This window comes from Schistocerca cancellata, chromosome 2 (assembly GCF_023864275.1).
Source record: "Schistocerca cancellata isolate TAMUIC-IGC-003103 chromosome 2, iqSchCanc2.1, whole genome shotgun sequence".
NCBI lineage: Eukaryota > Metazoa > Arthropoda > Insecta > Orthoptera > Acrididae > Schistocerca > Schistocerca cancellata.
The window spans coordinates 302,853,141-302,880,252 of NC_064627.1; the positions used below are offsets into that span (position 1 = coordinate 302,853,141).

The 27,112-nt window shown below is 39.9% G+C and overlaps 1 protein-coding gene across 2 annotated transcripts in view; it reads right to left on the reverse strand.

Annotated features, from left to right (window-relative positions):
- The window catches only part of LOC126161680 (inactive ubiquitin carboxyl-terminal hydrolase MINDY-4B), a 234,535-nt gene that overhangs the window by 2,694 nt on the left and 204,729 nt on the right, over positions 1 to 27,112 (reverse strand). For both annotated transcript variants that reach the window (XM_049917687.1, XM_049917685.1), the window contains exons 5-7: positions 21,805 to 21,870; positions 1,506 to 1,576; positions 1,051 to 1,198 (exon numbers count right to left, since the gene is read on the reverse strand). In XM_049917687.1, the coding sequence (XP_049773644.1) occupies positions 1,051 to 1,198; positions 1,506 to 1,576; positions 21,805 to 21,870 (285 nt within the window). The remainder of the gene's footprint in view (positions 1 to 1,050; positions 1,199 to 1,505; positions 1,577 to 21,804; positions 21,871 to 27,112) is intronic.

The window sequence follows — 27,112 nt, forward strand, 5'->3', positions numbered from 1 at the left end:
GTGTGTAAAGCAACATCATTTAGGCTATTTTGCCAAAATGAAAAGACTGATACCACTTTCGGTTTTGAAGTGTTTTATACCATTTCAGTGTTGTAAGGTATGATACATGTCTACTGATGAAGTACATGATACATTGTAGCTGTTACAGCAACAGTAATAGTATTTACTATTTATAGATAATTATAACATTCCTGACAGTCAATACTTGTAAACGCAATATTCCAGAAAGTTGGTCATCCCGTTAAATTCACTTCAAAATAGAAAAGAATAAGAGAGGACATAATTTTGAAGATAAATGAACATCAAAGGCACTGTAACTTTCTGTTGTTTAATTTGTTAAAGTCATAGCCAATTTCATCAAAACTTGAGACATCATGAAATTTTATTTAAGTTATTCAAGGCCACAATTTATTATCCATTAATTAAGTACTTACCATTTGATTATGAAAATTTAATTGGTTTTGCAAAAAACATTTTTACTTTATGTAATATCACAATAAATGCAGTATATGAGGGAGGGTAAAAAGTCATGTCTAGATTGCTTAGTCAGTAACAGCGTTTCCCTTGAATGGCAAGGCTCCAGGTTTGAGTCCTGGCATGATGCACAGTTTTAATCTGCTACCAAGTTTAATTTTCTGTATTTACTGTATGGTGGCTTATAGAATACATACATATAGGTGTAGAATATGCCTTTTTGTTTTCTTTGAAATTTTTCTTGCCAGCACACTCGGGCATTATTTTCAATCACCATTTTTGAAATAGAAAGTTAATTAAAAATTCTCATAAATGAAAGTTAAGAATTTTGTAATATTTCCATCTGAATTTCTTTTCAGCTTTCATTGATCTATTACAGCTAATTATAACCTTTTAACTAAACATATGATGACCAGACAAAGAAAGAAATCAGTGTGGTGTCCGTTTTGGATCCTGTTGCTGAAGGAGTGTGCTATGTGACATTTAGTGAGAGCAAAGTGCACTTTTATAAGCAGTGATATGATAAGATAGTTTATAAATTATTATTTGGTATACTTGCAATATTGCTTCACTCACATAATGGTCTTCATCTCCTACATAAATGACCCCATTGTGAAGATAAGGTGTGGCTCGGCCAGTGAGTAGAAGCATAATAACACAGTGAGAACCCTCTTCTGCTGCTCCCATTAGGAAAGCTTTGTCATTGTCTAGATCTTTCATCACCCTGCATCAAAAACTGGCACATTATTTTATTTGCATAAAACTGTGTGCAGAATTTATTCATAAATTCTCTCGGAAATTAGGATATATATACTATTTTCTTAAGATCTCAGAGGTGAAGGTTACTTCATTGATAGATGTAATGAGGAAGGAGAGGGGGTGGTGGGTGGTGGAGGTGGTGGGGGGGGGGGGGGGAGGAGGAATATAGTGAAGGGAGAAACATAAGATGGAAGTAGCATTTGTAATGCTATCTGTGATTTTCAGAGCATATTTCATGCAGTCTTGATATTTACATGTCCTGTAATACTAACTTGCTTGGTCCACGAGAGAGCACAGCACTGTACAGCAGAAGCATCATTCCTGGTCCTGTCTCTTCCTGAAACTAAGAAATTTCCATTTTTAACATTAAATAGACAGAAGTGGCAGTCCTGATGAGTAATTTTTTCCTGCAAAGTCACCAACTGTATTTAACACTACAAGAACAAGAATTTTTTAAACATTAACTACAATGTCATCCTTAGTTGCAACTTTTCTTTCACACTTCACCTTCACATTATTGACCAACAATAGGTACTCGTTGTTTACTGATCATAGATGTTAAAAAGGATGTTTCTTAATCATGGTATAAAGTTGCCTGGAGATTTAAAAGTAATCAGAACATTTCTTCAGACTATCAGTGAGAGATGACAGAGATCTGAAAAAGCAGTAAGAGACAGCAAAGTGTCAAATGTTCACACTTTCAACATAGAAATTGGTTTTCCCTCTTTTACAACTAAACCACAGCACTTCTCATGTCTTTAAACACACGGAACTGGAAAATGCTTATCACATTAGTTTTTCCCTTATGTTTAAAGGTGTTGCACCATGGTTTGGAGTCCACATCAAACTTTAGGGTTTAAGGTAGTCTTACCATTAAAGGTGTTTGCTTCCCCAAGAAATAAAATTTCATTTGTACCCTTTTCTTCCCTTCAGATAATCCTACAGTGGCTTTATTTAAATGGTTAGTAGTGGTGGGGATTCCTTCATTATTGTGTACTTCTATGTATGCAGGAAATGTTGCCAGTTACTGTACAACTATAACACTAATAAGGTATTATAACTAATATGTGCTCTGATTCTTGATGAGGAGATGGTATTATTTTCTATTTCTGTGGCTCTGATAGAAATTAGAATTAATGTCTGTGATTTTATCTTCTGTTCTTAAGGCTTAATATTTAACATTTACATCTGTACTCCGCAAACCACCATGATGTTTATGGCAGAGGGTACATCCCACTGTACCAGTTATTGGTTTTTTTTCCGTTCCACACACATATGGAGCACAGGAAGAACGATTGTCTGAATGCCTCTGTGCTTGCAGTAATTATTTTAATCTGATCCTCATGATCTCTATGTGAGCAATACATAGGGGATTGTTTTGTCTATTCCTAGGGTCATAATTTAAATCTGGGTCTTGAAACTTTAATAGACTTTCTCAGGATAGTTACATCTGTCATCAAGAGTGTTGGTTCAGTTCATTCAGTATCTTTGTGACACTCACCCATGGATTAAACAAACATGTGACCATTCATGTTGCCCTTCTATGTGTACATTCAATGTCTCCTGTTAGTCCTTTTTGGTATGGGTCCCGCACACTTGAGCAATATTCTAGAATGAGTCATATTAGAGATTTGTAAGCAATTTCCTTTTATCCATTTTATATCCCTACAAAGTGTTACACTTAGGTGTTTGGGTTGGCCAATTCCAGCAGTGACGCGTTGATATTATGGTCATAGGATTTTATGATTTTTTGTTTTATGAAGTGCACAATTTTACATTTCTGAACATTTAAGGCAAGTTGCCAATCTTTGTACCACTTGAAAATCTTATCAAGATCTGGCTGAATATTTATGCAGCTTCTTTCAGATAGTATTTCATTATAGATGACTGCATCATTTGTGAACAGCCCGTTGTTACTATTAATATTGTCTGCAAGGTCATTAATATATAACATGAACTGCAAGGGTCTGAACACACTTCCCTGGGGGACACCCAAAGTAACTTCTACATCTGACAATAACTCTCCATCCAAGATAACATGCTGCATCCTCCCAACAAAAAAGTCCTCAGTCCAGCCACAAATTTCACTTGGTACTCCACATGATCATACTCTTGACAACAAGCATAGGTATGGTACTGAATCAAATGCTTTTTGCAAATCAAGAAATACTGCATCTACCTGACTGACTTAATCAAAACCTTTCAGTATGTCATGTGAGAAAAGTGTGAGTTGAGTTTCACGTGATAGATGTTTTCAGAATCCCCACTCTTTGGCACTGAGGAGGTCATTCTGTTCAAGGTACCTCATATTCTTTGAGCTCAGAATATGTTATAAGATTTTACAACAACTCAGTATCAAGGATATTGGAGATTTTGTGGATCATTTCTACTACCCTTCCTGTATATCGGTGTGACCTCAAGAACTGGACACTATTTTTTGTTCAAGTGATCTATGATAGATTATAGTTAGAAGAGCAGCTAATTCAGCCACAAATTCAGTATAGAATCTGACAGGGATTGCATCAGAACCTGGAGATTTGTCCAATTTTGACAATTTCATCTGTTTCTCAACACCACTGACACTAATACTTATTTCATTCATCTTTTCAGTTGTATGAGGATTAAGGTGGGTCAATTCTCCCAGGTTTTCCTTTGCACAGAAACATTTGAAAATGGAATTAAGCAATTCAGCTTTCACTTTGCTACCGTTAATTTCAGTTCTTGTCATATTTGCTAGGGACTGTACACTAACTTTGGTACTGCTAACAGCCATTACATATGATCAGAATTTCTTTGTGTTCTGTGAAAGATCATTTGACAACATTCTGCTACAGTAGTCATTGAAGGCATCACACATTGCTCTCTTGACAGCCAAATGCATTTCTTTCAGCATCTTTCTATCTATAGCCCTATGCTTTGTTGTACACCTATTATAGATCAATCTCTGGTTCCTCACAATTTTTTTTAGGGTGATTATTCCAAGGAGGTTCTTTCTTAATATGAACTGTCCTACTGGGTACATATCTATCCAGTGCATGGGAGGGGCAGCTTCTGAGGTAGTGTTGCTGTGCCATGGCACCACTTGTATAAAAAAGAAAGAAAGAGAAATCTATGTGAACTGCGCTTAAAACATTGTTTCAGAGTATGTATTTTCTGATTTGAAGAGTCACATTTTGCCACACATGCTCTTGCGTTAGTTTTCTGAAGCTTGGAACCAACTGCAGATTGGCACTGTCTGTCCTCATAAGCACTGTTTGAAAGGCTTGGCTGTTGGTTTCTGACTCAGAGCTTTCCACTCCTTCTGCCAGAGAGCAGTAAAGTGCAGGACCTATAGAAGCACAATTTGCCATCTAGCGATCATGTTAGAATACATCGGGGTGCAAATTTCTTGTAATCCAGTTTTACAAGAGCAGTAAAGTGCAGGACCTATAGAAGCACAATTTGCCATCTAGCAATCATGTTAGTATACATGAGGGTGCAAATTTCTTGTAATCCAGTTTTACAGTAGTTCTGCAAGTTAATACAAATGCATCCCTAAACACTAATTAATGCTTAATTAAATCAAATACAGAATAATACACTTAAATAATGTTATAAATAGCTATATGTAATTTTAATATAATTATGCCCTTAGATTTTGCAACTAAGAGGCATTACTTCAATACTGGCATATTTCACAACAGCATGGCTATTGCTACAGAACAAAATAACTAATGGATCCACCACCCATTGAGCATCTGTTTTTCAAACAAAGGTGAAGTATTTCTATTTATACTCATTATGTTCGTGTGATACAGTTCTGTACAAATACATTGTAGTTATTGCGAGGTCAGGTAATTGACCATATATAGTTGTCTGCACAGTGTTATCTGCAAGGGAAATTTCAGTTGACTGAAAATAACAAACATGGGCAAAGTAAATGAGTTATTAAAAATGCCATTTAGCAACAGGACTCTCAGATTAAAAACACTAGGTAGGCCACTCCCAAATCAATCTGTAGCAGCAAACAAAAAATTGATGCCATAAGTTCGATCCAGAAATTTACCAAAAGAAGAAACAGATTTGTAGTTGTGAAGAAAGCAATGCTGTATTTTGTTTTCCTTGTGTATTATTTGCGGGAGATGTTCATTGGTGTAAGACCAGAATAATTGATACTGGGCAAATATGGTCTAAAATGAAAGTACATGAAATGTCAAAGTGACACATGAATAATGTGCTTAGTCTTTCATTTCTATGCAAAACCAATATTCAGCAGAAATTAGATTTGCAATATAGACAAAAAACTGACAGCCACAACAAATGTGTGCAAAAGAGTAAACTGTATTCGGTTCTGTGGTGCTTTGGAATTGGCTATCAGGGGCCATGATGAATCTGATACCTCTCCAAATAAGGGGGTTTTCATGAGCTAATTCAGTTCAGCACAGAAGTGGATAAAGATCTTCAAGTTCATCTCATTCAAGCATCAGTGATCAAAGGTGTTTCTATGACTGTTCAGAACAAACTACTGCAATGCGCATTCGAAGTGTACTATGATGAAGTTTATAAAGAAATAAAATGCACCAATTATGTTGCAATAATCGTGGATGAAAGCACAGATGTGTCTTGTGAATTTCAGTTGGTTATTGTTTTGCGTTATGTTGTTGCGGGAAAACCTGTTAAAAGATTTTGGAACTTTGTTAATCCAGAAAGTCAGAATGCTCATACTATAGCTGAAAGTTTTCTGAAAGAAATTGAACCATTAATTGGCAATGATCAAGCAAAACTAATAGCTCAGAGTTACGATGGTGCAAACTGTATGAATGGCAAGTTGAACGGGGTTCAGAAATTAATTAAAGACAAATATCCAAATGCAAACTGCATCCATCGTTATGCGCTCAGTTCAACCTTATGTCTATGGCAGTCTCTTGAGAGCTGAATCTCAGGATAGGGCAGGATAAAGTTACGATTGTGGATGGGGCCATAATCAATTACTCTTGGTTGCATAACAAATATGTAAACTTTATTTAAAGAAATTAGGATTTTAAAACAATCTCTTAAAAACACACACACACACACACACACACACACACACACACACACACACACACACACACACACACACACACACACAATTGACTGCATGATGGCTGAAGGCCTTATCACAGGGGGAGGGAAATCCACAATTTTTGGGGTGAAGGCCACCAACAATAACCTCAAACAACAAACAGCTGAAGGCCTGGATTAGAAGTCAGAAATAACAATTCCAAATAGCACACATTTCAACACATACTTTGCTTTTAAAACAAGTTTTCTTTAAAAGAAAAAACTTATTGTAACACGGCTGAAAGCCTTATCACCAAAGAAGTGAAATTATTACTCAGCTGAAGGCCACACAAACAATAATTTGAAAATTACAAATATTCTTAAAACAAACATCACAATCTAAGGAATCAGGACAAGCGGTTCTCAGCAAGTGTTCCAAGGGTTGGCCTCAAACATAAGGTAAGGTGAGACAGGCAGCCAAGACAGCACTACGTCTTCAGAAAACACCCAAGGCCAAAGGAAACACTAGAACCAAGGTAGACCTACCCCCCCCCCCCCCCCCCCCAGTGCATGTGTGTCGCCAGCAGTCGGGCGAGTACTGGCTGTCTGGACCTCACTGCTGCTCCATCCTAACAGAACTAGCTATACACATGACGGCCCCGAAATTCTAGAGGCCTCTCCAAATATGGTACCACAGTATGCACTATAGCTAAGCGCTGCTGCTTCCACGCATGGACAGGCAGGGTGAGCAAACATAGTGGTGTCAGTGAACGCACTAAGAAAACGAGACGGCACTATCACTATTACAAGATGCCAAACTATGAACAGCATCACCACGGGCCGCACACAGCTCACCTCTGTTAATCACAAAGCCTGCATCTTTTTTGCACACCTTTCGGGTATTTCTTCTATCTTTTCTAACTCACCACAGAGTTCAAAAGTGTTGCATAGCATTATTCAAAAAAGCTTGCCGCATGTGTGTGATGAGATGGAATTACCATTCGCGAGTAGTAAAATATGTTTTTGAAAGCAGGGAAAAATCTTATTGCTGTTATGGAATTCACTGAAACAAATGAGAACATAAAACTATCTTCTACTATTGAAAAAACTGGTTCATACAAACAAAGACTGCGAGATAATGAATTCATTTTCTTCCTATCATTTCTCTATAAGATAATGCCTCATGCAGATGTACTTTTTAATCAGCTTCAGAAGAAGATAACTGAACTGACCCAGCAATGCAGGACATCCAGAACTTTGAAGCGGTAACACAAAACATCAGAGATGACATTGGCTCCATCCTTAATGAGATTAGTTTCAAAAATGATGAAATGCTGCCTGCCAAGAAGCCACGGATTCTTGATGGGCATAAAAAAAGAGATGCTTTGGAAGTGTGTGATGCCATCCTTTCTGAAATAAAATTATGTTTTCAGTTCACTGGACACCTCATTGCAGTCAACTTATTTGATGTAAATCAGTTTGACAAATACATCACAAAATTTCCAGACAAATACCTTGAAATTAAAGACACATATACATTTCTGGATAAAAGAAAGTTGAAGGGTGAGCTTCAAGTCTTCTATGCTAGGCCTGAGTTGAGAATAGTTGCTGATGCAGTTCTTTTGCTGATTCTAGAGGATGAACTTCATGACACATTTGACGAGACTGTTAAAGATTTGAAACTGCTAATCACGACTCCTATCTCGACATCAGAAGCTGAGTGGGGCTTTTCAATGCTCAAGAGAATTAAAACATTACTACAAAACACCATGAAAGAAGACCAACTGAGTACCTTAGGGATGCTATCCTGTGAAAAGTCATTTGTGTGCAAAACTGAACGTTTCAGTCTGAGATGACTTTGCCAACAAGAAGGAGTGATGAATCGATTTACAATATCGTTCCTACTAATTATTTTGAAGCTGTTTTCCCAAAGTCATGGAGTTGCTGATTTTGGTGAATACAATGCTTTTAGTATTAAATGTTGATAGTTTAATTAAATTTGTTTTGCAAAATTCAGATTACAAGTTCGAATAATTTATATACGTTCTATTATTCCTTGTACCGGCACTCATTTTATAGCAGACACTTTTCTGGCAGTCAGCCTTGAACATAAAACAAATGAGGAGTTCTGGCTGTTAATGGGAGAAGAGCAGAGTGACAGGACAAGCTGCGCTTCACTCTCAGAGGGCTGGCAGCCCATGTCCGTTCTGACTTCTGTGCACCTGGGAAGGCAGAATCGATGTAATTATGTACATATGGATCACTGATTCCATCTGGTGTTGTAAGAGTCATATTCGAACCCTGTGACAGAGCAAGATTGCTCTTTGCACTCATTTCAAAAATAAGAAAAGGAAACAACCAGAAAGCACAACTCGAAGCAAAGCGGAGCACATAAATCATTTGGTAATGGCTAGAGCGCAATTGTTAGCCGAAGTTGGTGGTGTCATTACGAGGTAATTCAGGCCCGATCTCCAGCAGTATCTTAAGCAACTATACATCAAAACACCCCCTGCTTATGACTGCCACATAAAAGTGACTGAACATAGCCTGTGAGGAGGGAAGAATTGTGCTGTCGATCAATCTCTTACTGTGCATAAGAATGGCGCTTTTGTACTAAGTGTTTATTTCTCTTTCTTTATATGTTTTGTTTGATGTAATATCTTATGAAGTATATGAATTATCGACAAAATTCTGCCGTGTGCAGTGGCCGCGCGGTTTTAGGTGTCATGCCACGGACTGTGTGGCCCCTCCCGCCAGAGGTTCGAGTCCTCCCTCAGGCATGGGTGTGTGTGTTGTCCTTAGCATAAGTTAGTTTAAGTAGTGTGTAAGTCTAGGGACCAATGACCTCAGCTGTTTGGTCCCTTAGGAATTCACATGCATTTGAACATTTTTGACCAAATTCCATAATACATTTGATGCCATGAAACTAAGCTTTTTTTAACACCACCAGTGGAATACCTCCAGCTGCCACTGGTGCATGGTCAACTATTCCTTTAAACTTGAGCCCATAGTTCCTCTAAATGCTCCTGCCCACTGCTCATGCTTCCAAGTTCCTTATTAAGATATGGCACTGCTGATTTTTATCTAGTATACTGAGCTTATGTATCTTTCTACTTGTATTTGTTGTCCTTTGTACTTTAGTAATCATTGTTGCCACAGTCGCATCATGGTCACTGATACCAGTTTCAGTGTGGACGTCCTCAAATATGTTAGGTCTGTTTGTTGTCATTAGATCCAATATATTTCCACCATGAGTGGAGTTCTTAACTATCTGTTCTAGGTATTTTTCAGAGAAGGTATTTAGTACTGTTTCAAAGGATTTCTTATCACACCCAACACTAAAAAAACTTTAATTTTTCCAGTTCACTGTTGGATAATTGAGTCTTCACCAATGATTACAGTATCACTAGGAAACTTATGTACAGATGAACTGAGGTTTTCTCTAAAGTTTTTGTTTAAATGAGGAGATGAGTCTGGTGGGTGATGGAAGGATCCAGTTATCATTTTATGCCCATCCGTTGTAATGACTCTTGCCCAAATAACTCACATAAAGCTTCAATTTTTATTTTGGTGGATTTGAGTTTCTTGTCTACTGCGACAAATACACCACCTCCATTTCCAATTTGCCTATCCTTTTGATATACACTTAAAACTTTCCCCAAAAATCTCACTGCTATCAATTTCAGGTTTCAACCAGCTTTCTGTACCTAATGTTACATGAGCTTCACTGCTTTTCATGTGCACTTCAAACTCTGGCACTTTCTTACAAATACTTTGGCAGTTTACCATTAGGATTTTAATACCTCACCTGTGGGAGGGAATTCTTTCGATCTTATGCTCATACTTCTGGGTTTCTTATAGCTGTTGTTATCTGGATTGGATGGAAAGTTGCCTACTCTAAAAAACCATTGTGTGTGTGTCTCACACACAGTCAGCTACCTGAGTAGCAGCCTCAGATGTGTTGTGCACATGTGACCAATTTAGGGTAATCCTACAGTTCTCAAACCTATGGCATGAGTCCAGGAAGTGCAGCCTTGCTTGTCATAGAATCTTTGAAGTCTCTGATTCAGTACTTCCACTCAACTCGGAACAAAAGGGCCACAAGCAGTTCTGGGGACAATGTCGTAAATTGTGAGCTTTGTTGTAGCTCCATGTGCAAGGCTGGTCTTCTCGACCTTCTCTACCAGTTACTGGAATGACCAAAGTATGACCTCAGAGCCCAGAAGACATGCATGATTTGTTCCGGCGTGTGCCACAGTCCGCACTTGCTTGCTCCCTGTTCCTTCAATGACTGCTGGAGGAGCCCCTTCAACATGTTGAATGAGGCCTCCAGGAATACAAACTGAGTGCACCTGGTGTCCTTTTCTATCCCTTGTTCCCATTTCCCAAAGGGGTAACGTCATTTGCTGTACGTTTGAACTGCCAATAATTAATAGACCCCTGCCCTTTTGCATTTGCCTCCTCTTGACGCCAGACAAAACAGATTTCCTGAAAACAGATGAAGTGAGTCCCACTTACTCAATTTCAGTTCCAGTAAAAGACAGCACCTCAAACTTGTTGATTAGGGGGATCAGTACAACACCCTGAGTCCTCCTTGGTCCCCATACACCCTGTACAGAACACCTAGATCTACTATTGACATGCCTCTCGCAGTCATGTGGATGAGTAATGACAGATTCTGTACTTTCTGCAGAGGAGGCAGGATACACAGGAGAGTGTAGTACTTAAGGTACTTGTGGTACCAATATCACAGGTATATGACTCTTGGGAGCTCTTCCATCACACCAATTTGTAGTAACTGCCAATTGTTTGATGGTAGTCAGGGCGAGTTCCAGCGGCTTATGAATGTCAACCAACTCATACCTTGTTTAAGAACAGCATTTGCAGTGGGGCTGCATTTTGACCAGTGCAGTGTATTATAGTACACAAAACAAGATTTCTATTAAGGTAACATTCTATTAAGGCAACATTCATTATTGAAAAGTTGCTTTGATTAACAGAATGAAACAATATGGCACTGCACTGAAAACAACTGGTGCGTGTGATCAGAATGGCTTATAAGGTGTGCAGAAATGTACAGTTAATCTGTTGATTGATAAAAGTCTTCTCAGGTAATCAGCCGACTGGTGATGGTGTCATGTTGCAATGTTTCAATGACTTTAATACATATCATCTTCAGAATTCGCCTGAAGATGATAGGTGCAAAACTCATTGAAACTTTGTGACAAGATAACACCACTGCTCCACTGATCACCTTTGAAGATTTTATCACTGGAATGTGCTGACAAAGGCTGAAATCACACAATTTGTTGATTATGTGTTTAATACATCACGCACTTGACAAACATTATGATGTGCAACATGCCATTTCATCATAAGCTGCCCACTCTTTTTTTTTTAAAAAAGGTAACACAAAAAGCATCTGGGCAATGTTTTTACAATTTATTATGACAATACTGCAAAAGTTACAATAAAAAATATGACCAACAGCCATGCATACTAGCCACATGTACCAAAAGAATATCCTGATATAAGTATCAACGTCAGTATCTGTACAGTTATTTGCATATTATACAGGATGTTCCCAAGGCCATCACCAGCTCTTGCTATGTACCTAGTTGTATAAATACTAATGTTGATACTTATATCAGAATGTTTTTATGGGGTGTATACCTGGAAGTTCCCGAACTCAAAAACAAATAAGACATTTCTTCCTCAAATTTATTTTTATTTTTGAGCATAATCTCTTGTAAGCACTCTGAATAATGCTCCCATCTCTCTAACTCATCCAAATAATAGTTAATGTCTTTCTCTGCAAAATAGTTGTTTTTGAAGTGATGGCTTCTTCACTCGACAAAAATTTCTGTTCTCCAAGTTCAACTTTTAGCTGAGGGAACAAAAAAAGTGTGATGAGCAAGGAGGACTGTGAAGCAGTTGAAACTGCAATTTGTGCACTGTTGCCATGGTGACCACTGAGGTATGAGATGGTGCAGAGTGAGAAATGGTGGCACCCAGCATACAGTCAGCTTTGTCATCCCAAAATTTTCAATCAATATGTGACAAACACATTATTGAGATATGCTCATAGCTTCTGCTATCTCTCTCACCTTAATTCATTAGGTCTCTAGTACCATTTGGTGAACTTGAGCAATGTTGTTATCAGTAGTGGCTATTCCGAACGTTTGTTGTCACCCAAGCCTATACAATTACATTTAAATTGAGCTGCCCAAAATTTCACAATGGTAAATGAGGGTGCAAAGTCCCCATACGTAGCCTCTAACTCATGCTTAATTTGTGCAGGCATATTGCCTTTAAAGAACAAAAATCTCGTGACAGCTCAATACTTGATTTTTTCCATTTTCACTAAAATACTCACGCTGATTCACTACAGTGATTGTCAAACAACAATGGCTGAAATTTTTGTGAGTGCCTTACTGTTGTTGTTGTTGTGGTCTTCAGTCCTGAGACTGGTTTGATGCAGCTCTCCATGCTACTCTATCCTGTGCAAGCTTCTTCATATCCCAGTACCTACTGCAACCTACATCCTTCTGAATCTGCTTAGTGTATTCATCTCTTGGTCTCCCCCTACGATTTTTACCCTCCACGCTGCCCTCCAATACTAAATTGGTGATCCCTTGATGCCTCAGAACATGTCCTACCAACCGATCCCTTCTTCTGGTCAAGTTGTGCCACAAACTTCTCTTCTCCCCAATCCTATTCAATACTTCCTCATTAGTTATGTGATCTACCCATCTAATCTTCAGCATTCTTCTGTAGCACCACATTTCGAAAGCTTCTATTCTCTTCTTGTCCAAACTATTTACCATCCATGTTTCACTTCCATACAAGGCTACACTCCATACAAATACTTTCAGAAATGACTTCCTGACACTTAAATCTATACTCGATGTTAACAAATTTCTCTTCTTCAGAAACGATTTCCTTGCCATTGCCAGTCTACATTTTGTATCCTCTCTACTTCGACCATCATCAGTTATTTTGCTCCCCAAATAGCAAAACTCCTTTACTACTTTAAGTGTCTCATTTCCTAACTAATACCCTCAACATCACCCGACTTAATTCGACTACATTCCATTATCCTCGTTTTACTTTTGTTGATGTTCATCTTATATCCTCCCTTCAAGACACCATCCATTCCGTTCAACTGCTCTTCCAAGTCCTTTGCTGTCTCTGACAGAATTACAATGTCATCGGTGAACCTCAAAGTTTTTATTTCTTCTCCATGGATTTTAATACCTACTCCGAAATTTTCTTTTGTTTCCTTTACTGCTTGCTCAATATACAGATTGAATAACATCGGGGAGAGACTACAACCCTGTCTTATTCCTTTCCCAACCACTGCTTCCCTTTCATGTCCCTCGACTCTTATAACTGCCATCTGGTTTCTGTACAAATTGTAAATAGCCTTTCGCTCCCTGTATTTTACCCCTGCCACCTTTAGAATTTGAAAGAGAGTATTCCAGTCAACATTGACGAAAGCTTTCTCCAAGTCTACAAATGCTAGAAACATAGGTTTGCCTGTCCTTAATCTTTCTTCTAGGATAATTGGTAAGGTCAGTATTGCCTCACGTGTTCCAATATTTCTACGGAATCCAAACTGATCTTCCCTGAGGTCGGCTTCTACTAGTTTTTCCATTCGTTTGTAAAGAATTCGCGTTAGTATTTTGCAGCTGTGACTTATTAAACTGATTGTTCGGTAATTTTCACGTCTGCCAACACCTGCTTTCTTTGGGATTGGAATTATTATATTCTTCTTGAAGTCTGAGGTTATTTCGCCTGTTTCATACATCTTGCTCACCAGATGGTAGAGTTTTGCCAGGAATGGCTCTCCCAAGGCCGTCAGTAGTTCCAATGGAATGTTGTCTACTCCGGGGGCCTTGTTTTGACTCAGGTCTTTCAGTGCTTTGTCAAACTCTTCACGTAGTATCTTATCTCCCATTTCATCTTCATCTACATCCTCTTCCATTTCCATAATATTGTCCTCAAGTACATCGCCCTTGTATAGACCCTCTATATACTCCTTCCACCTTTCTGCTTTCCCTTCTTTGCTTAGAACTTGGTTTCCATCTGAGCTCTTGATATTCATACAAGTGTTTCTCTTATCTCCAAAGGTCTCTTTAATTTTCCTGTAGGCAGTGTCTATTTTACCGCTAGTGAGATAAGCCTCTACATCCTTACATTTGTCCTCTAGCCATCCCTGCTTAGCCATTTTGCACTTCCTGTCGATCTCATTTTTGAGACGTTTGTATTCCTTTTTGCCTGCATTTTTATATTTTCTCCTTTCAATTACATTCAGTATTTCTTCTGTTACCCAAGGATTTCTACTAGCCCTCGTCTTTTTACCTACTTGTTCCTCTGTTGCCTTCACTACTTCATCCCTCAAAGCTACCCATTCTTCTTCTACTGTATTTCTTTCTCCCATTCCTGTCAATTGTTCCCTTATGCTCTCCCTGAAACTCTGTACAACCTCTGGTTTAGTCAGTTTATCCAGGTCCCATCTCCTTAAATTCCCACCTTTTTGCAGTTTCTTCAGTTTTAATCTACAGGTCATAACCAATAGATTGTGGTCAGAGTCCACATCTGCCCCTGGAAATGTCTTACAATTTAAAACCTGGTTCCTAAATCTCTGTCTTACCATTATATAATCTATCTGAAACCTTTTAGTATCTCCAGGGTTCTTCCATGTATACAACCTTCTTTTATGATTCTTGAACCAAGTGTTAGCTATGATTAAGTTGTGCTCTGTGCAAAATTCTACCAGGCGGCTTCCTCTTTCATTTCTTAGCTCCAATCCATATTCACCTACTACGTTTCCTTCTCTCCCTTTTCCTACACTCGAATTCCAGTCACCCATGACTATTAAATTTTCGTCTCCCTTCACTATCTGAATAATTTCTTTTATTTCATCATACATTTCTTCAATTTCTTCGTCATCTGCAGAGCTAGTTGGCATATAAACTTGTACTACTGTAGTAGGTGTGGGCTTCGTGTCTATCTTGGCCACAATAATGCGTTCACTATGCTGTTTGTAGTAGCTTACCCGCATTCCTATTTTCCTATTCATTATTAAACCTACTCCTGCATTACCCCTATTTGACTTTGTGTTTATAACCCTGTAGTCACCTGACCAGAAGACTTGTTCCTCCTGCCACCGAACTTCACTAATTCCCACTATATCTAACTTTAACCTATCCATTTCCCTTTTTTAATTTTCTAACCTACCTGCCTGATTAAGGGATCTGACATTCCATGCTCCAATCCGTAGAACGCCAGTTTTCTTTCTCCTGATAATGACATCCTCTTGAGTAGTCCCCGCCCGGAGATCCGAATGGGGGACTATTTTACCTCCGGAATATTTTACCCAAGAGGATGCCATCATGATTTAATCATACAGAAAAGCTGCATGCCCTCGGGAAAAATTACGGCCATAGTTTCCCCTTGCTTGTGCCTTACTATACACATACAAACATACGCATACAAACGAATTCCCCAGATTGTGTTCACAGTGCTGGTATCTCCATGTTGAGGTCAGAAACTTTGCAGACTACCCTGGTATGCATGGCTGTTAGTCATGCTATTAATTTTATTTATTATTTCTTATGTATTCCTAGACTTTTGTAGATTTAGTCTTAGCTAACAGAACTTAAGTATTTACACCACCATTTTTCCATTTATAACAGATCTAAAGAAGGAAAAACTGAAACCAGTAATTGTGAATTATACAACCACTGTGATCACAATGGATTGTTACAAATAAAGTGCCATAACATGATTGCAGACTTGCTTACAGACTTCATGTCTTCATTTGATGTTTGATGTGAGTGTTGGAGTCTACATTGTAAAACATTTTGGAAAGTAATAAGGAGAGAGTTGAATACAGGTTAGAAGCCAACATCTAAAAAGAGAAAATTTTGCTTCTTTTTGGTAGGTCTAAAAATGGTGGAGCTCTACAGGAGTAGCTCAGACATTTTGTTTTCTTTTGAGTAGAAAGTGTAGGTTGGATATGGTTAGAACATTTGTGGGTTTTTTTCTATCACACAACACCAAGTCAACTGGTGTATTAAGTTTGAAGAATGAATAAGCAGTGGTACAGTATCCCCATGTTATTTTTTGTATATGCATTTATAAAATATTTAAATTAGAGTACCATATGGTCAGGGAACATCATAAGTAATTCAGAGCAATTGGATGCAAATTGGTTTTAAAATATGACTCAAAAGGTTTTGTCAAACAATGGAAATTCCAGGATGGAATAAAGATGATATTATAAAACAGATGGATTACTACTCACCATGTTGCAAGGATGTCAAGTTATAGATAGGCACAACAAAAAGCTGTCAAACATTCAAGCTTTCAGCCAAAAAGGCCTTCATCGGAAATAAACAAAGCATGCATGCGTGCGCGCACGCGCGCGCGCGCACACACACACACACACACACACACACACACACACACACACACACACACACACGGGCATGCAACCCACCACAGTTTCTGGTTGCTGAGGCCAAACTCAGGTCATATGTGTGTGTGTGTGTGTGTGTGTGTGTGTGTGTGTGTGTGTGTGTATGACAATAATCAATTTTTGACAGAAAATGTAATTGAATAGACAAAAAAATCTACACACCAAGCGGTGGCAGGAGAACACACATATTAAAAAAAGGTTTTATGTATGCAAGCTTTCAGAACCACTGGCTCCTTCTTCTGGCAGAAGGGTTGAAGGGGGAGGAAGAGGGCTGAAAGGATAGGACTGGAGAGGCTTAGGAAAAGGGGTAGAGTTTGGGAAATTCACCCAGAACCTGGGGTCAGGGAAGCCATACTGGACGGAATGAGAAGGAAAGACTAATTGCTGGGGACTGCATAGAATGAGATTTGAAAAGCTGAGAGCTCAAATGTGGAACACAAGCGAAATATGAAGATATAGATTACTGCTAAAACATCAAGCATGAGTTAATATGAGTGAAAAGCCAAGTGCCTTTTATGTAATATAGGTGGGAGGGGGAGGGCAAAAAAAATAGACAGATCAGAAAATGAAAGATGTAGAAAACTAAAATGGAGAGAAGAAAGGAGTAGTTACTGTGAAAAAAGAAATTCAAGTAAATTAAGGCCAGGTGGGTGGCGAAAACCAAGGACATGTTGTAGTGCTGGTTCCCACCTGCAGTGTTCTGAGAAACTGGGGACTGGTGGAAGAATCCAGATGGGCCACGTGACTGAGGTCACAACTATCATCTTGTAGAGCATGCTCTATAACAAGATATCATATGCTGCCAATATACATCCTCTACCTACACCCATTCATCCTATCTGATAAGTTTGTGGTAGTCATGTTGATGTAAAAGGCCGAACAGTGTTTGCATAACTTCTGGTATATGACGTGTTGTTTCACAGGTGGCTCTCCCTTTGATAGTATACGTTTTGCTAGTTACAGGGCTGGTATAGGTGGCAGTAGGAGGATGCATGGGGCAAGTCTTGCAGTGGCGATGGTCATAGGGTTAGGAGCCAGAGGGTAGGGAGTAGGGAGCAGAAAGAGCACAAGGTCTGACAGGGATGTCTCAGAGATTGGGAGGGCAATGAAAAACTATTCTGTTTGTGGTGGGAAAAATCACTGACAGAATGGATCTCATTTCAGGACATGATTTTAGGATGTCATGGTGTTGTTGAAGTAGCAGATTAATACAGTCAACACCAGGATAATACTGTGCTCTGAAGTTGTTTTTTGGAGGGACCAGCAGTACAAGGATTGGATGTGATGGCCTGGAAAATCTGCTTTTGAACTAGACTGATGGGGTAATTATGTCCAGTGAAGACTGAGGTGAGAATGGTGGTGTATTGCTGTAAAGAGTCTGCATCCAAACAACACCATGGTGTTGTTGAAGTAGCAGATTAATACAGTCAACACCAGGATAATACTGTGCTCTGAAGTTGTTTTTTGGAGGGACCAGCAGTACAAGGATTGGATGTGATGGCCTGGGAAATCTGCTTTTGAACTAGACTGATGGGGTAATTATGTCCAGTGAAGACTGAGGTGAGAATGGTGGTGTATTGCTGTAAAGAGTCTGCATCCAAACAAATACATTTGCCTGGAATGCTAAGGTTCAAATGGTTCAAATGGCTCTAAACACTATGGGCCTTAACATCTGAGGTCATCAGGCCCCTAGACTTAGAACTACTTAAACGTAACTAAGCTAAGGATATCACACACATCCATGCCCGAGGCAGGATTTGAACCTGTGACCGCGAATGCTAAGGCTGTACCCTAAATCACTTCAAGCAAATGCTGGGATGGTTCCTTTGAAAGGACATGGCCATCTTCCTTACCTAATCTAATGGGGCCAATGACCTAGCAGTTTGGTCCCCTCCCTCAAATCAACCAACCTCTATGGCGAGGAATGTTTGTCATGGAAAGGATGGAAACTGTTAGAGTGTAAGTACTGTTGTTTGTTAGTATGTTTAATGTGGACAGAAGTGTGTAGCTGGCATTTGGTGAGCATGAGATCAAGATTAAGGAAAGTGGCATGGGATTTGGAATAGGGCTATATGAAATTTATTAAATTTATTTATTATTTGTGAAAATTATACTCCTGATCCCTCCAAAAAACAACTTCATATCATACCATTTGTCACTCAGTGTTATCCTGGTGTGGAATGTATTAATCAGCTACTTTGACAGGGCCGTGATTTCCTAAAAATCATGCCATGAAATGAAATCCATTCTGCCTAAGATTTTGCCCACCACAACCAGAATAGCTTTTTTTCACTCTCCTAATCTCCACAACATCCATGTCAGACCCTATGCTCCTTCTGCACCCTTTTTCATGCCCTATGTCTCCTAACCCTGTGACAATCTTCGCTGCAAGACTTGCTCTGTGCACCCTCCTAGCATCACTTATACCAACCCTGTGACAAGCAAAACATATACAATCAAAGGGAGAGCCACCTGTGAAAGGACATGTCATATATCAGCTGTTTTGTAAACACTGTTCAGCCTTTCACATCGGTGTGACTATCCCCAAGTTATCAGTTAGGATGGATGGGGATAGGCAGAGAGTGTGTACTGGCAACACACAATATCCTGTCACAGAGTATGCTCTACAACATAAAAGTCATTACCTTGGTGCCTGTTTCACCACATGCCACAACTGGATTCTTCTCCGAGACACCAGTTTCTCAGAACTCCGCAGGTGGAATTAGCGCTACAATGTGTCCTTGGTTCTTGTCACCCATCTAGCCTTAATTTACATTAATTTCTCCGTAATCAGCATTTTTTTCACAGTATCTACGCCTTTCTTCACTCCATTTTAGTTTCCTACATCTTTCATTTTCTGACCTGTCTATTTTTTGCTGTTCCCCTCTCACCTCTTGCACTTAACTTTTTACTCTTATTAACTCATGCATGATATTTTAGCAGTAATCTCTGTTTTGAATATTACTCTGTCTTCCACATTTAAGCTATCAAGTTTTCATATCTCATCCTGTGCAGTCCCCAACATCAGTCTTTCCTTCTCATCCTGTCTGATAATTCTCCCCTGATACGGGGTTCAGGGTGACTTTCCCTAACTCTACCCCTTTTCCTAAATCTCTCCAGTCCTTTTTCTTCACCTCTCTTCCTTCCCTTAAAACCCTGCTGCCAGAAGAAGGAGCCATTGGATATGAAAGCTTGCATACGTAAGACCTTTATGCTATGTGTATGTTCTTCTGCTGCCATTTGGTGAGTAGAATTTTTATCTGTCCAGTTACATTTTTTATAATCTATTTTTTTCATAATATTGCTATTAATCAATAGTTTTTGTATTTTTTAGCGATGAAATAATAATTTATTGCTTTTTGTGATATTTTTTAAGCAAAGATAATGCTCATGCAACTAGTGTCATATTAAAATTATTATCACTCGAAATCAGATGAGATATTATCATGTTAGAATTATGATATAATCACATTTACTAATAGAATTCATTATTGATGATAATTTTGATGACGTTGGTAGTACAAGAGCAATTGCATTTGGTGTATCTTGTGATGATGAGACTTACCAAACAAAAGCGCTGGCAGGTCGATAGACACACAAACAAACACAAATATACACACAAAATTCTAGCTTTCGCAACCAATGGTTGCCTCGTCAGGAAAGAGGGAAGGAGAGGGAAAGACGAAAGGATTTGGGTTTTAAAGGAGAGGGTAAGGAGTCATTCCAATCCAGGGAGCGGAAAGACTTACCTTAGGGGGAAAAAAGGATATATATATATATATATATATACAAGCGGGAAAAAAGGACAGGTATACACTCGCACACACACACATATCCATCCACACATACACAGACACAAGCAGACATTTGTAAAGGCAAAGAGTTTGGGCAGAGATGTCAGTCGGGACGGAAGTACAGAGGCAAAGATGATGTTGAAAGACAGGTGAGGTATGAGCGGCGGCAGATTGAAATTAGAAATTAGCGGAGATTGAGGCCTGGCGGATAGCGAGAAGAGAGGATATGCTGAAGGGCAAGTTCCCATCTCCGGAGTTCTGACAGGTTGGTGTTAGTGGGAAGTATCCAGATAACCCGGACGGTGTAACACTGTGCCAAGATGTGCTGGCCGTGCACCAAGGCATGCCTTTCCTTCGTGGAATGTTTCCTTCTATTATAACCATATCATTAATTTGAACCCAACAATTACGTTTGTTATTGTCGCCTTTGCATTTCGAAATCTTTCCTGTCGTCTTATTTCTCTTTTTTCTCTTTATTTTCTCTTTCTGTTTTTACCAGTAGTTTCAGTTTGTATTCACCTTCCCCTTTTACCGTAATCTACTATACAATTTTATCCCGCCTATATATGCTCAACAATACGTAACCCACTTCCCAACCATAAGCCTCAATCTCCGCTAATTCCAAGTTGCTGCCACTCATACCTCACCTGTCATTCAACAACATCTTTGCCTCTGCACTTCTGCCTCGACTGACATCTCTGCCCAAACTCTTTGTCTTTAAATATGTCTGCTTGTGTCTGTATATGTGTGGATGGATATGTGTGTGTGTGTGCGAGTGTATACCCGTCCTTTTTTCCCCCTAAGGTAAGTCTTTCCGCTCCCGGGACTGGAATGACTCCTTACCCTCTCCCTTAAAACCCACATCCTTTCGTCTTTCCCTCTCCTTCCCTCTTTCCTGATGAGGCAACAGTTTGTTGCGAAAGCTTGAATTTTGTGTGTATGTTTGTGTTCGTTTGTGTGTCTGTCGACCTGCCAGCACTTTCATTTGGTAAGTCACATCATCTTTGTTTTATATATATATATATATATATATATATATATATATATATATATATATATATATATATATATTCCTCTTTCCCATCTACTATGACAGTTAGTTTCAGGCAACTTAACAGCTTGAGTTACTTTACAAATTCATACACACAAAAGCAGTACAGATATTTGATGATACACATTCAAGAAACAGAACATTATGGTAAGTATGAGAACATGGTGAGTGCTTTGGGTAGGGTATTATTTCATTTTATAAGTAAGTTCTTAACTTACCATGTAACTATAGCGTTTGATGAAGATCTGTAGATCCTCTAACGTGGTAAATTCGTACAGATGCAGCTGCATTGAGAAAGAGAAATTATAGGTGTTATTTATCATTAAGTACATATTTTCTATTAGAAAAATAAATTATAAATCAATTTAATTGTGTATGTAACAATGTGCATGTTTTCCAATATGTATTCAGTTATGAGTAACCTTTTGGTTTGATCATATTGAAAGAGAAATTTGAGTAAATTAGTGTAGGTGAAGTGTTTGTTTGATAGGCCTAAAGCAAGGATATTTTCAATGATATGAAACATTAAAAAAATAAATAAATAAATAAATAAATACAATATTTCCGAAGACCCTGATATGATAATTTCTTTCTGTAGATCTTAAGTGTGATAGTGGTCAAACATTTGCACTTTGTTGTTCAACAGTGATTCAGGTTCCCTGCCCAGCCTGAGCATTGATTTAGAGGTTACTTGGGCTTCGTGGCATGGTTGCAGCTGACTCCCATGGAGAGTACCGCCACTGAGGGAATGTCACATGAGCGTGACCACTGATGTAAGAGTACCAGTAAATACCATAGTCCTGCCACTTGTCCTTTAGTTCCTCTCTATTCTCTGATGCCTTAGGGTGCAACATTGATAGTAGAATGATTGAACTTGTCTGTGTTTACTTTTTTTATTTGGGTCAATCACAGGGCTGTTTTGCACGTACTTATGATGATGTTCATTACTCTATGGTCTTTTCTTCTGGCTAGCCATGCACTTCGTGAACTCTGCCCTCATCACCCATAGTCACTGCCTGTTTGTTCTACAAGTCTCCAAGATACTGCAAGTGTGAGTGATCATAAACTGTGTACTGTCTAGGTGGAGTAGGATAGAAGATATACACTCCTGGAAATTGAAATAAGAACACCGTGAATTCATTGTCCCAGGAAGGGGAAACTTTATTGACACATTCCTGGGGTCAGATACATCACATGATCACACTCACAGAACCACAGGCACATAGACACAGGCAACAGAGCATGCACAATGTCGGCACTAGTACAGTGTATATCCACCTTTCGCAGCAATGCAGGCTGCTATTCTCCCATGGAGACGATCGTAGAGATGCTGGATGTAGTCCTGTGGAACGGCTTGCCATGCCATTTCCACCTGGTGCCTCAGTTGGACCAGCGTTCGTGCTGGACGTGCAGACCGCATGAGACGACGCTTCATCCAGTCCCAAACATGCTCAATGGGGGACAGATCCGGAGATCTTGCTGGCCAGGGTAGTTGACTTACACCTTCTAGAGTACGTTGGGTGGCACGGGATACATGCGGACGTGCATTGTCCTGTTGGAACAGCAAGTTCCCTTGCCGGTCTAGGAATGGTAGAACGATGGGTTCGATGACGGTTGGGATGTACCGTGCACTATTCAGTGTCCCCTCGACGATCACCAGTGGTGTACGGCCAGTGTAGGAGATCGCTCCCCACACCATGATGCCGGGTGTTGGCCCTGTGTGCCTCGGTCGTATGCAGTCCTGATTGTGGCGCTCACCTGCACGGCGCCAAACACGCATACGGCCATCATTGGCACCAAGGCAGAAGCGACTCTCATCGCTGAAGACGACACGTCTCCATTCGTCCCTCCATTCACGCCTGTCGCGACACCACTGGAGGCGGGCTGCACGATGTTGGGGCGTGAGCGGAAGACGGCCTAACTGTGTGCGGGACCGTAGCCCAGCTTCGTGGAGACGGTTGCGAATGGTCCTCGCCGATACCCCAGGAGCAACAGTGTCCCTAATATGCTGGGAACTGGCGGTGCGGTCCCCTACGGCACTGCGTAGGATCCTACGGTCTTGGCGTGCATCCGTGTGTCGCTGCGGTCCGGTCCCAGGTCGACGGGTACGTGCACCTTCCGCCGACCACTGGCGACAACATCGATGTACTGTGGAGACCTCACGCCCCACGTGTTGAGCAATTCGGCGGTACGTCCACCCGGCCTCCCGCATGCCCACTATACGCCCTCGCTCAAAGTCTGTCAACTGCACATACGGTTCACGTCCACGCTGTCGCGGCATGCTACCAGTGTTAAAGACTGCGATGGAGCTCCGTATGCCACGGCAAACTGGCTGACACTGACGGCGGCGGTGCACAAATGCTGCGCAGCTAGCGCCATTCGACGGCCAACACCGCGGTTCCTGGTGTGTCCGCTGTGCCGTGCGTGTGATCATTGCTTGTACAGCCCTCTCGCAGTGTCCGGAGCAAGTATGGTGGGTCTGACACACCGGTGTCAATGTGTTCTTTTTTCCATTTCCAGGAGTGTACATTAATTAAAAAAGATTTACATGTATAGGCCTATGTACTAAGATACATCCGAGGCTCTTATAGTGAAGTATAATCAAACTAAAACCAGTTTACAAGGCTTATTTTGTTACTGCACTGAAGCTGTATCAGAGTATAAAATTACACAGCAGTCATGTTATGTTACATAGTTGATAAATCCTCTTTTTATCTGCATGGGCTCATACACTGATGTGCAAAACTTAAAGACAAAAGTAACATTCGCATGATGTGTCACTGCCAAATAACATTGTCTGATGAAACTTGTACCTTGCATAGAAAGAGCTCCTATAGTATAGTACAGAAGGTAACTGACTGAAGTACACAATGAGATGGACAGAAATGATACTTTTATACTAAGGCAATAATTACACTCAAGTCATCATGTTTTATGATGGTTCCATGGATATTAAAAAAGGCAAGACATGGTTCAGTGTGTGATAACCATAGATTGCAGTGCATGTTCTGCAGCATGCTCACATGCTGGCCATAAGGTTGGTGAGGAGTTGTTTTGGTAGGGCATTCCATTCCTCCACCAGCATGGTAGATAATTGCTGGATAGTTGTGAGTGTATGTGATGTGATGCAAAATGTCTTCCCAACACATCTCACACCTGCTCAGTGTGTTTTAAGTTGAGGGAATGGGCAGGCCATTCCATTCACTGAATGTCTTCTCATTATAAGATCTCCTCCACCTGTGTAGTTTGATGCAGTCATGCCTTGTTCCCAGTAAAAATGAAGTCAGGGCCAAATGCTGCCCTGAAAAAATGCACATGGGGAAGAATTAACATGTCACAATAATGTTTACAAGTGAGTGTCGATGCTCAGAGATTTAGAGGTTAGTACACCGATCCAACATTATGCCTCCCCACACCATACCAGCTGGACTACCAAGATAATCATGTTCGACAATGTCCCAGGGTGCATTACATATTCGTACTTCTCATCACATGAGGGTACAAATGCACACAGGAATATTACTGAAAATGATTGTTTTTGTGGTCCAGATGTTTTGGTGTGGGGGTGGGGGAGGCATGTTTCTTGGGGGGGGGGGGGGGGGGTTCCCTCCAAATCTTCAAACATGGTACGCTTGTGGGCAAGGGCACTCACACACGAATGCAGGGAAAGGAAAATATAGTGCAGTCAGATGTTTTTCTTCCAGCAGAATGATTTAAAAGCCAGTATTAAGCAGGTTTTCACAGGGTTGGAATTAAATTTTTTTGTGGGTGCTTAGAGGTCACCATTCATCTTCCAAAATATTAAAAATACATCCCCCCACAAACTACTGTATGGTTGACTCTGCTCACTGGTCAGTGGTACTGTGACATTGTTCTCCTTCCCCACATAGAGCTTCTCAGGACCTCATTTGGCCTTGACTTCATTTTTATGGATGACAAGGCATGACCACATTGAATTGCACATGTGGAGGAGCTCTTGAAATGAACTGGCCCACCTGATCCCATGACTTAACTCCCATTGAGCACATGTGGGATGTGTTGGGAAGTGTACTGCAGCATGTTCACATTCACCAATGAAGATCCAGCAGTGATCAATGATGCTGGTGGAGGAATGGAATGTCTTACCATAAGAACTCCTTACCAACCTTTTAAGAACCATGTCTCACCTTTCATAATGTCCAGGGGCCATCATAAATCCTGGCGACTTCATTGTGATTAATGTCATTGAATAAAAGTGTCATTCTTCCACATTTCATTTAACATTTCTTTCAGTTACCTTCTGTACCATGCTGAAGCAGTTATTTCTATGTATGGTCAAAGTTTCACTGAGCTGTATTACTTGCCAGTGACATATCATGTTAAAGTTACTTTTGTCCTCAGGTTTTGCACACCAGAGTATTTTAAGTATATGTTGGATGGAAATCCCTTAAAGATCACCCACACTTCTGTTTTTCTTTTGAGTCATCAATCTTCTGACTGGTTTGATGCAGACACCATGAATTTTTCTTTTGTACCAATCTCTGCAACTTAGAGTGGCACTTGCACTCTACATCCTTAATTAATTATTTTTTTTTGTGAATGTATTTCAGTTGGTCTTCTTCTACAGTTTTTACCCTTTACAGCTCCTTCTAGTACTGTGGAGGTTATTCCCTGATGTCTTGACATGTGACCTATCATCCTGTCTCTTCTTCTTTTCAGTATTTTCTGTGTTGCTTTCAATGACATTTCTGTGGAGAATCACCTCCCTCCTTATCTTATCACTCCCCCAAGTTTTCTATGTCCTTCTGTAACACCACATTTGATACACTTTCATTCTCTTCTTTTCTGGTTTTCCCAGAGTCCATGATTCACTACATTACAATACTGTGCTCTAAAGTAGAATCTCGGAAAGTACTTCTTCATATTACAACCATTGTTTGATAGTAGAAGACATCTCTTGGTCATGAATGCTCTCCTTGCCTGTACTAATCTGCTTTTATTTCAGTTATTGCTTCTTCAATGTACAGATTGAATAGTAGGGGCAAAAGACTACATCCCTGTCTTACACCCTTTCCAGATTACTTTGTTCCTGGTCTTCCATTCTTAATGTTCCGTCTTGGTTCCTGTGTGTATTGTATACCAGTTCAAGAATGCTCCTGTTGGAGAACAAAAAAAGAGGAATCTGCTCCTCTTTAAAAGACTCTGACAGAAAAGTGGGGAGCCAGCTGTCTCAATCCTCATTCCTTCTTCCTCACCAAAAATTTGGCATGTGAACGTATTCACACTCTTTTAACACAGAACTTTCCAAATCCCCATACCCAGTCTCTCTTTGTAGTTAAGCCTTCATATTTCATATCTCTCCCATTGATTTACATTATGTTCTGCGGCCACTGTCTCCTCTCTCACTTGCACTATCTCCTTTTGTCTTTCTTTCCCACTCCTACCGTCTCCACCATGCCTTGGCAGCTCAGAAATTGTGGGGGATCGGAGGGGGGGGGGGGTGTCCAGCTTATTTTTTCCACTACATTCAAGTGTTTAAAATTTCGG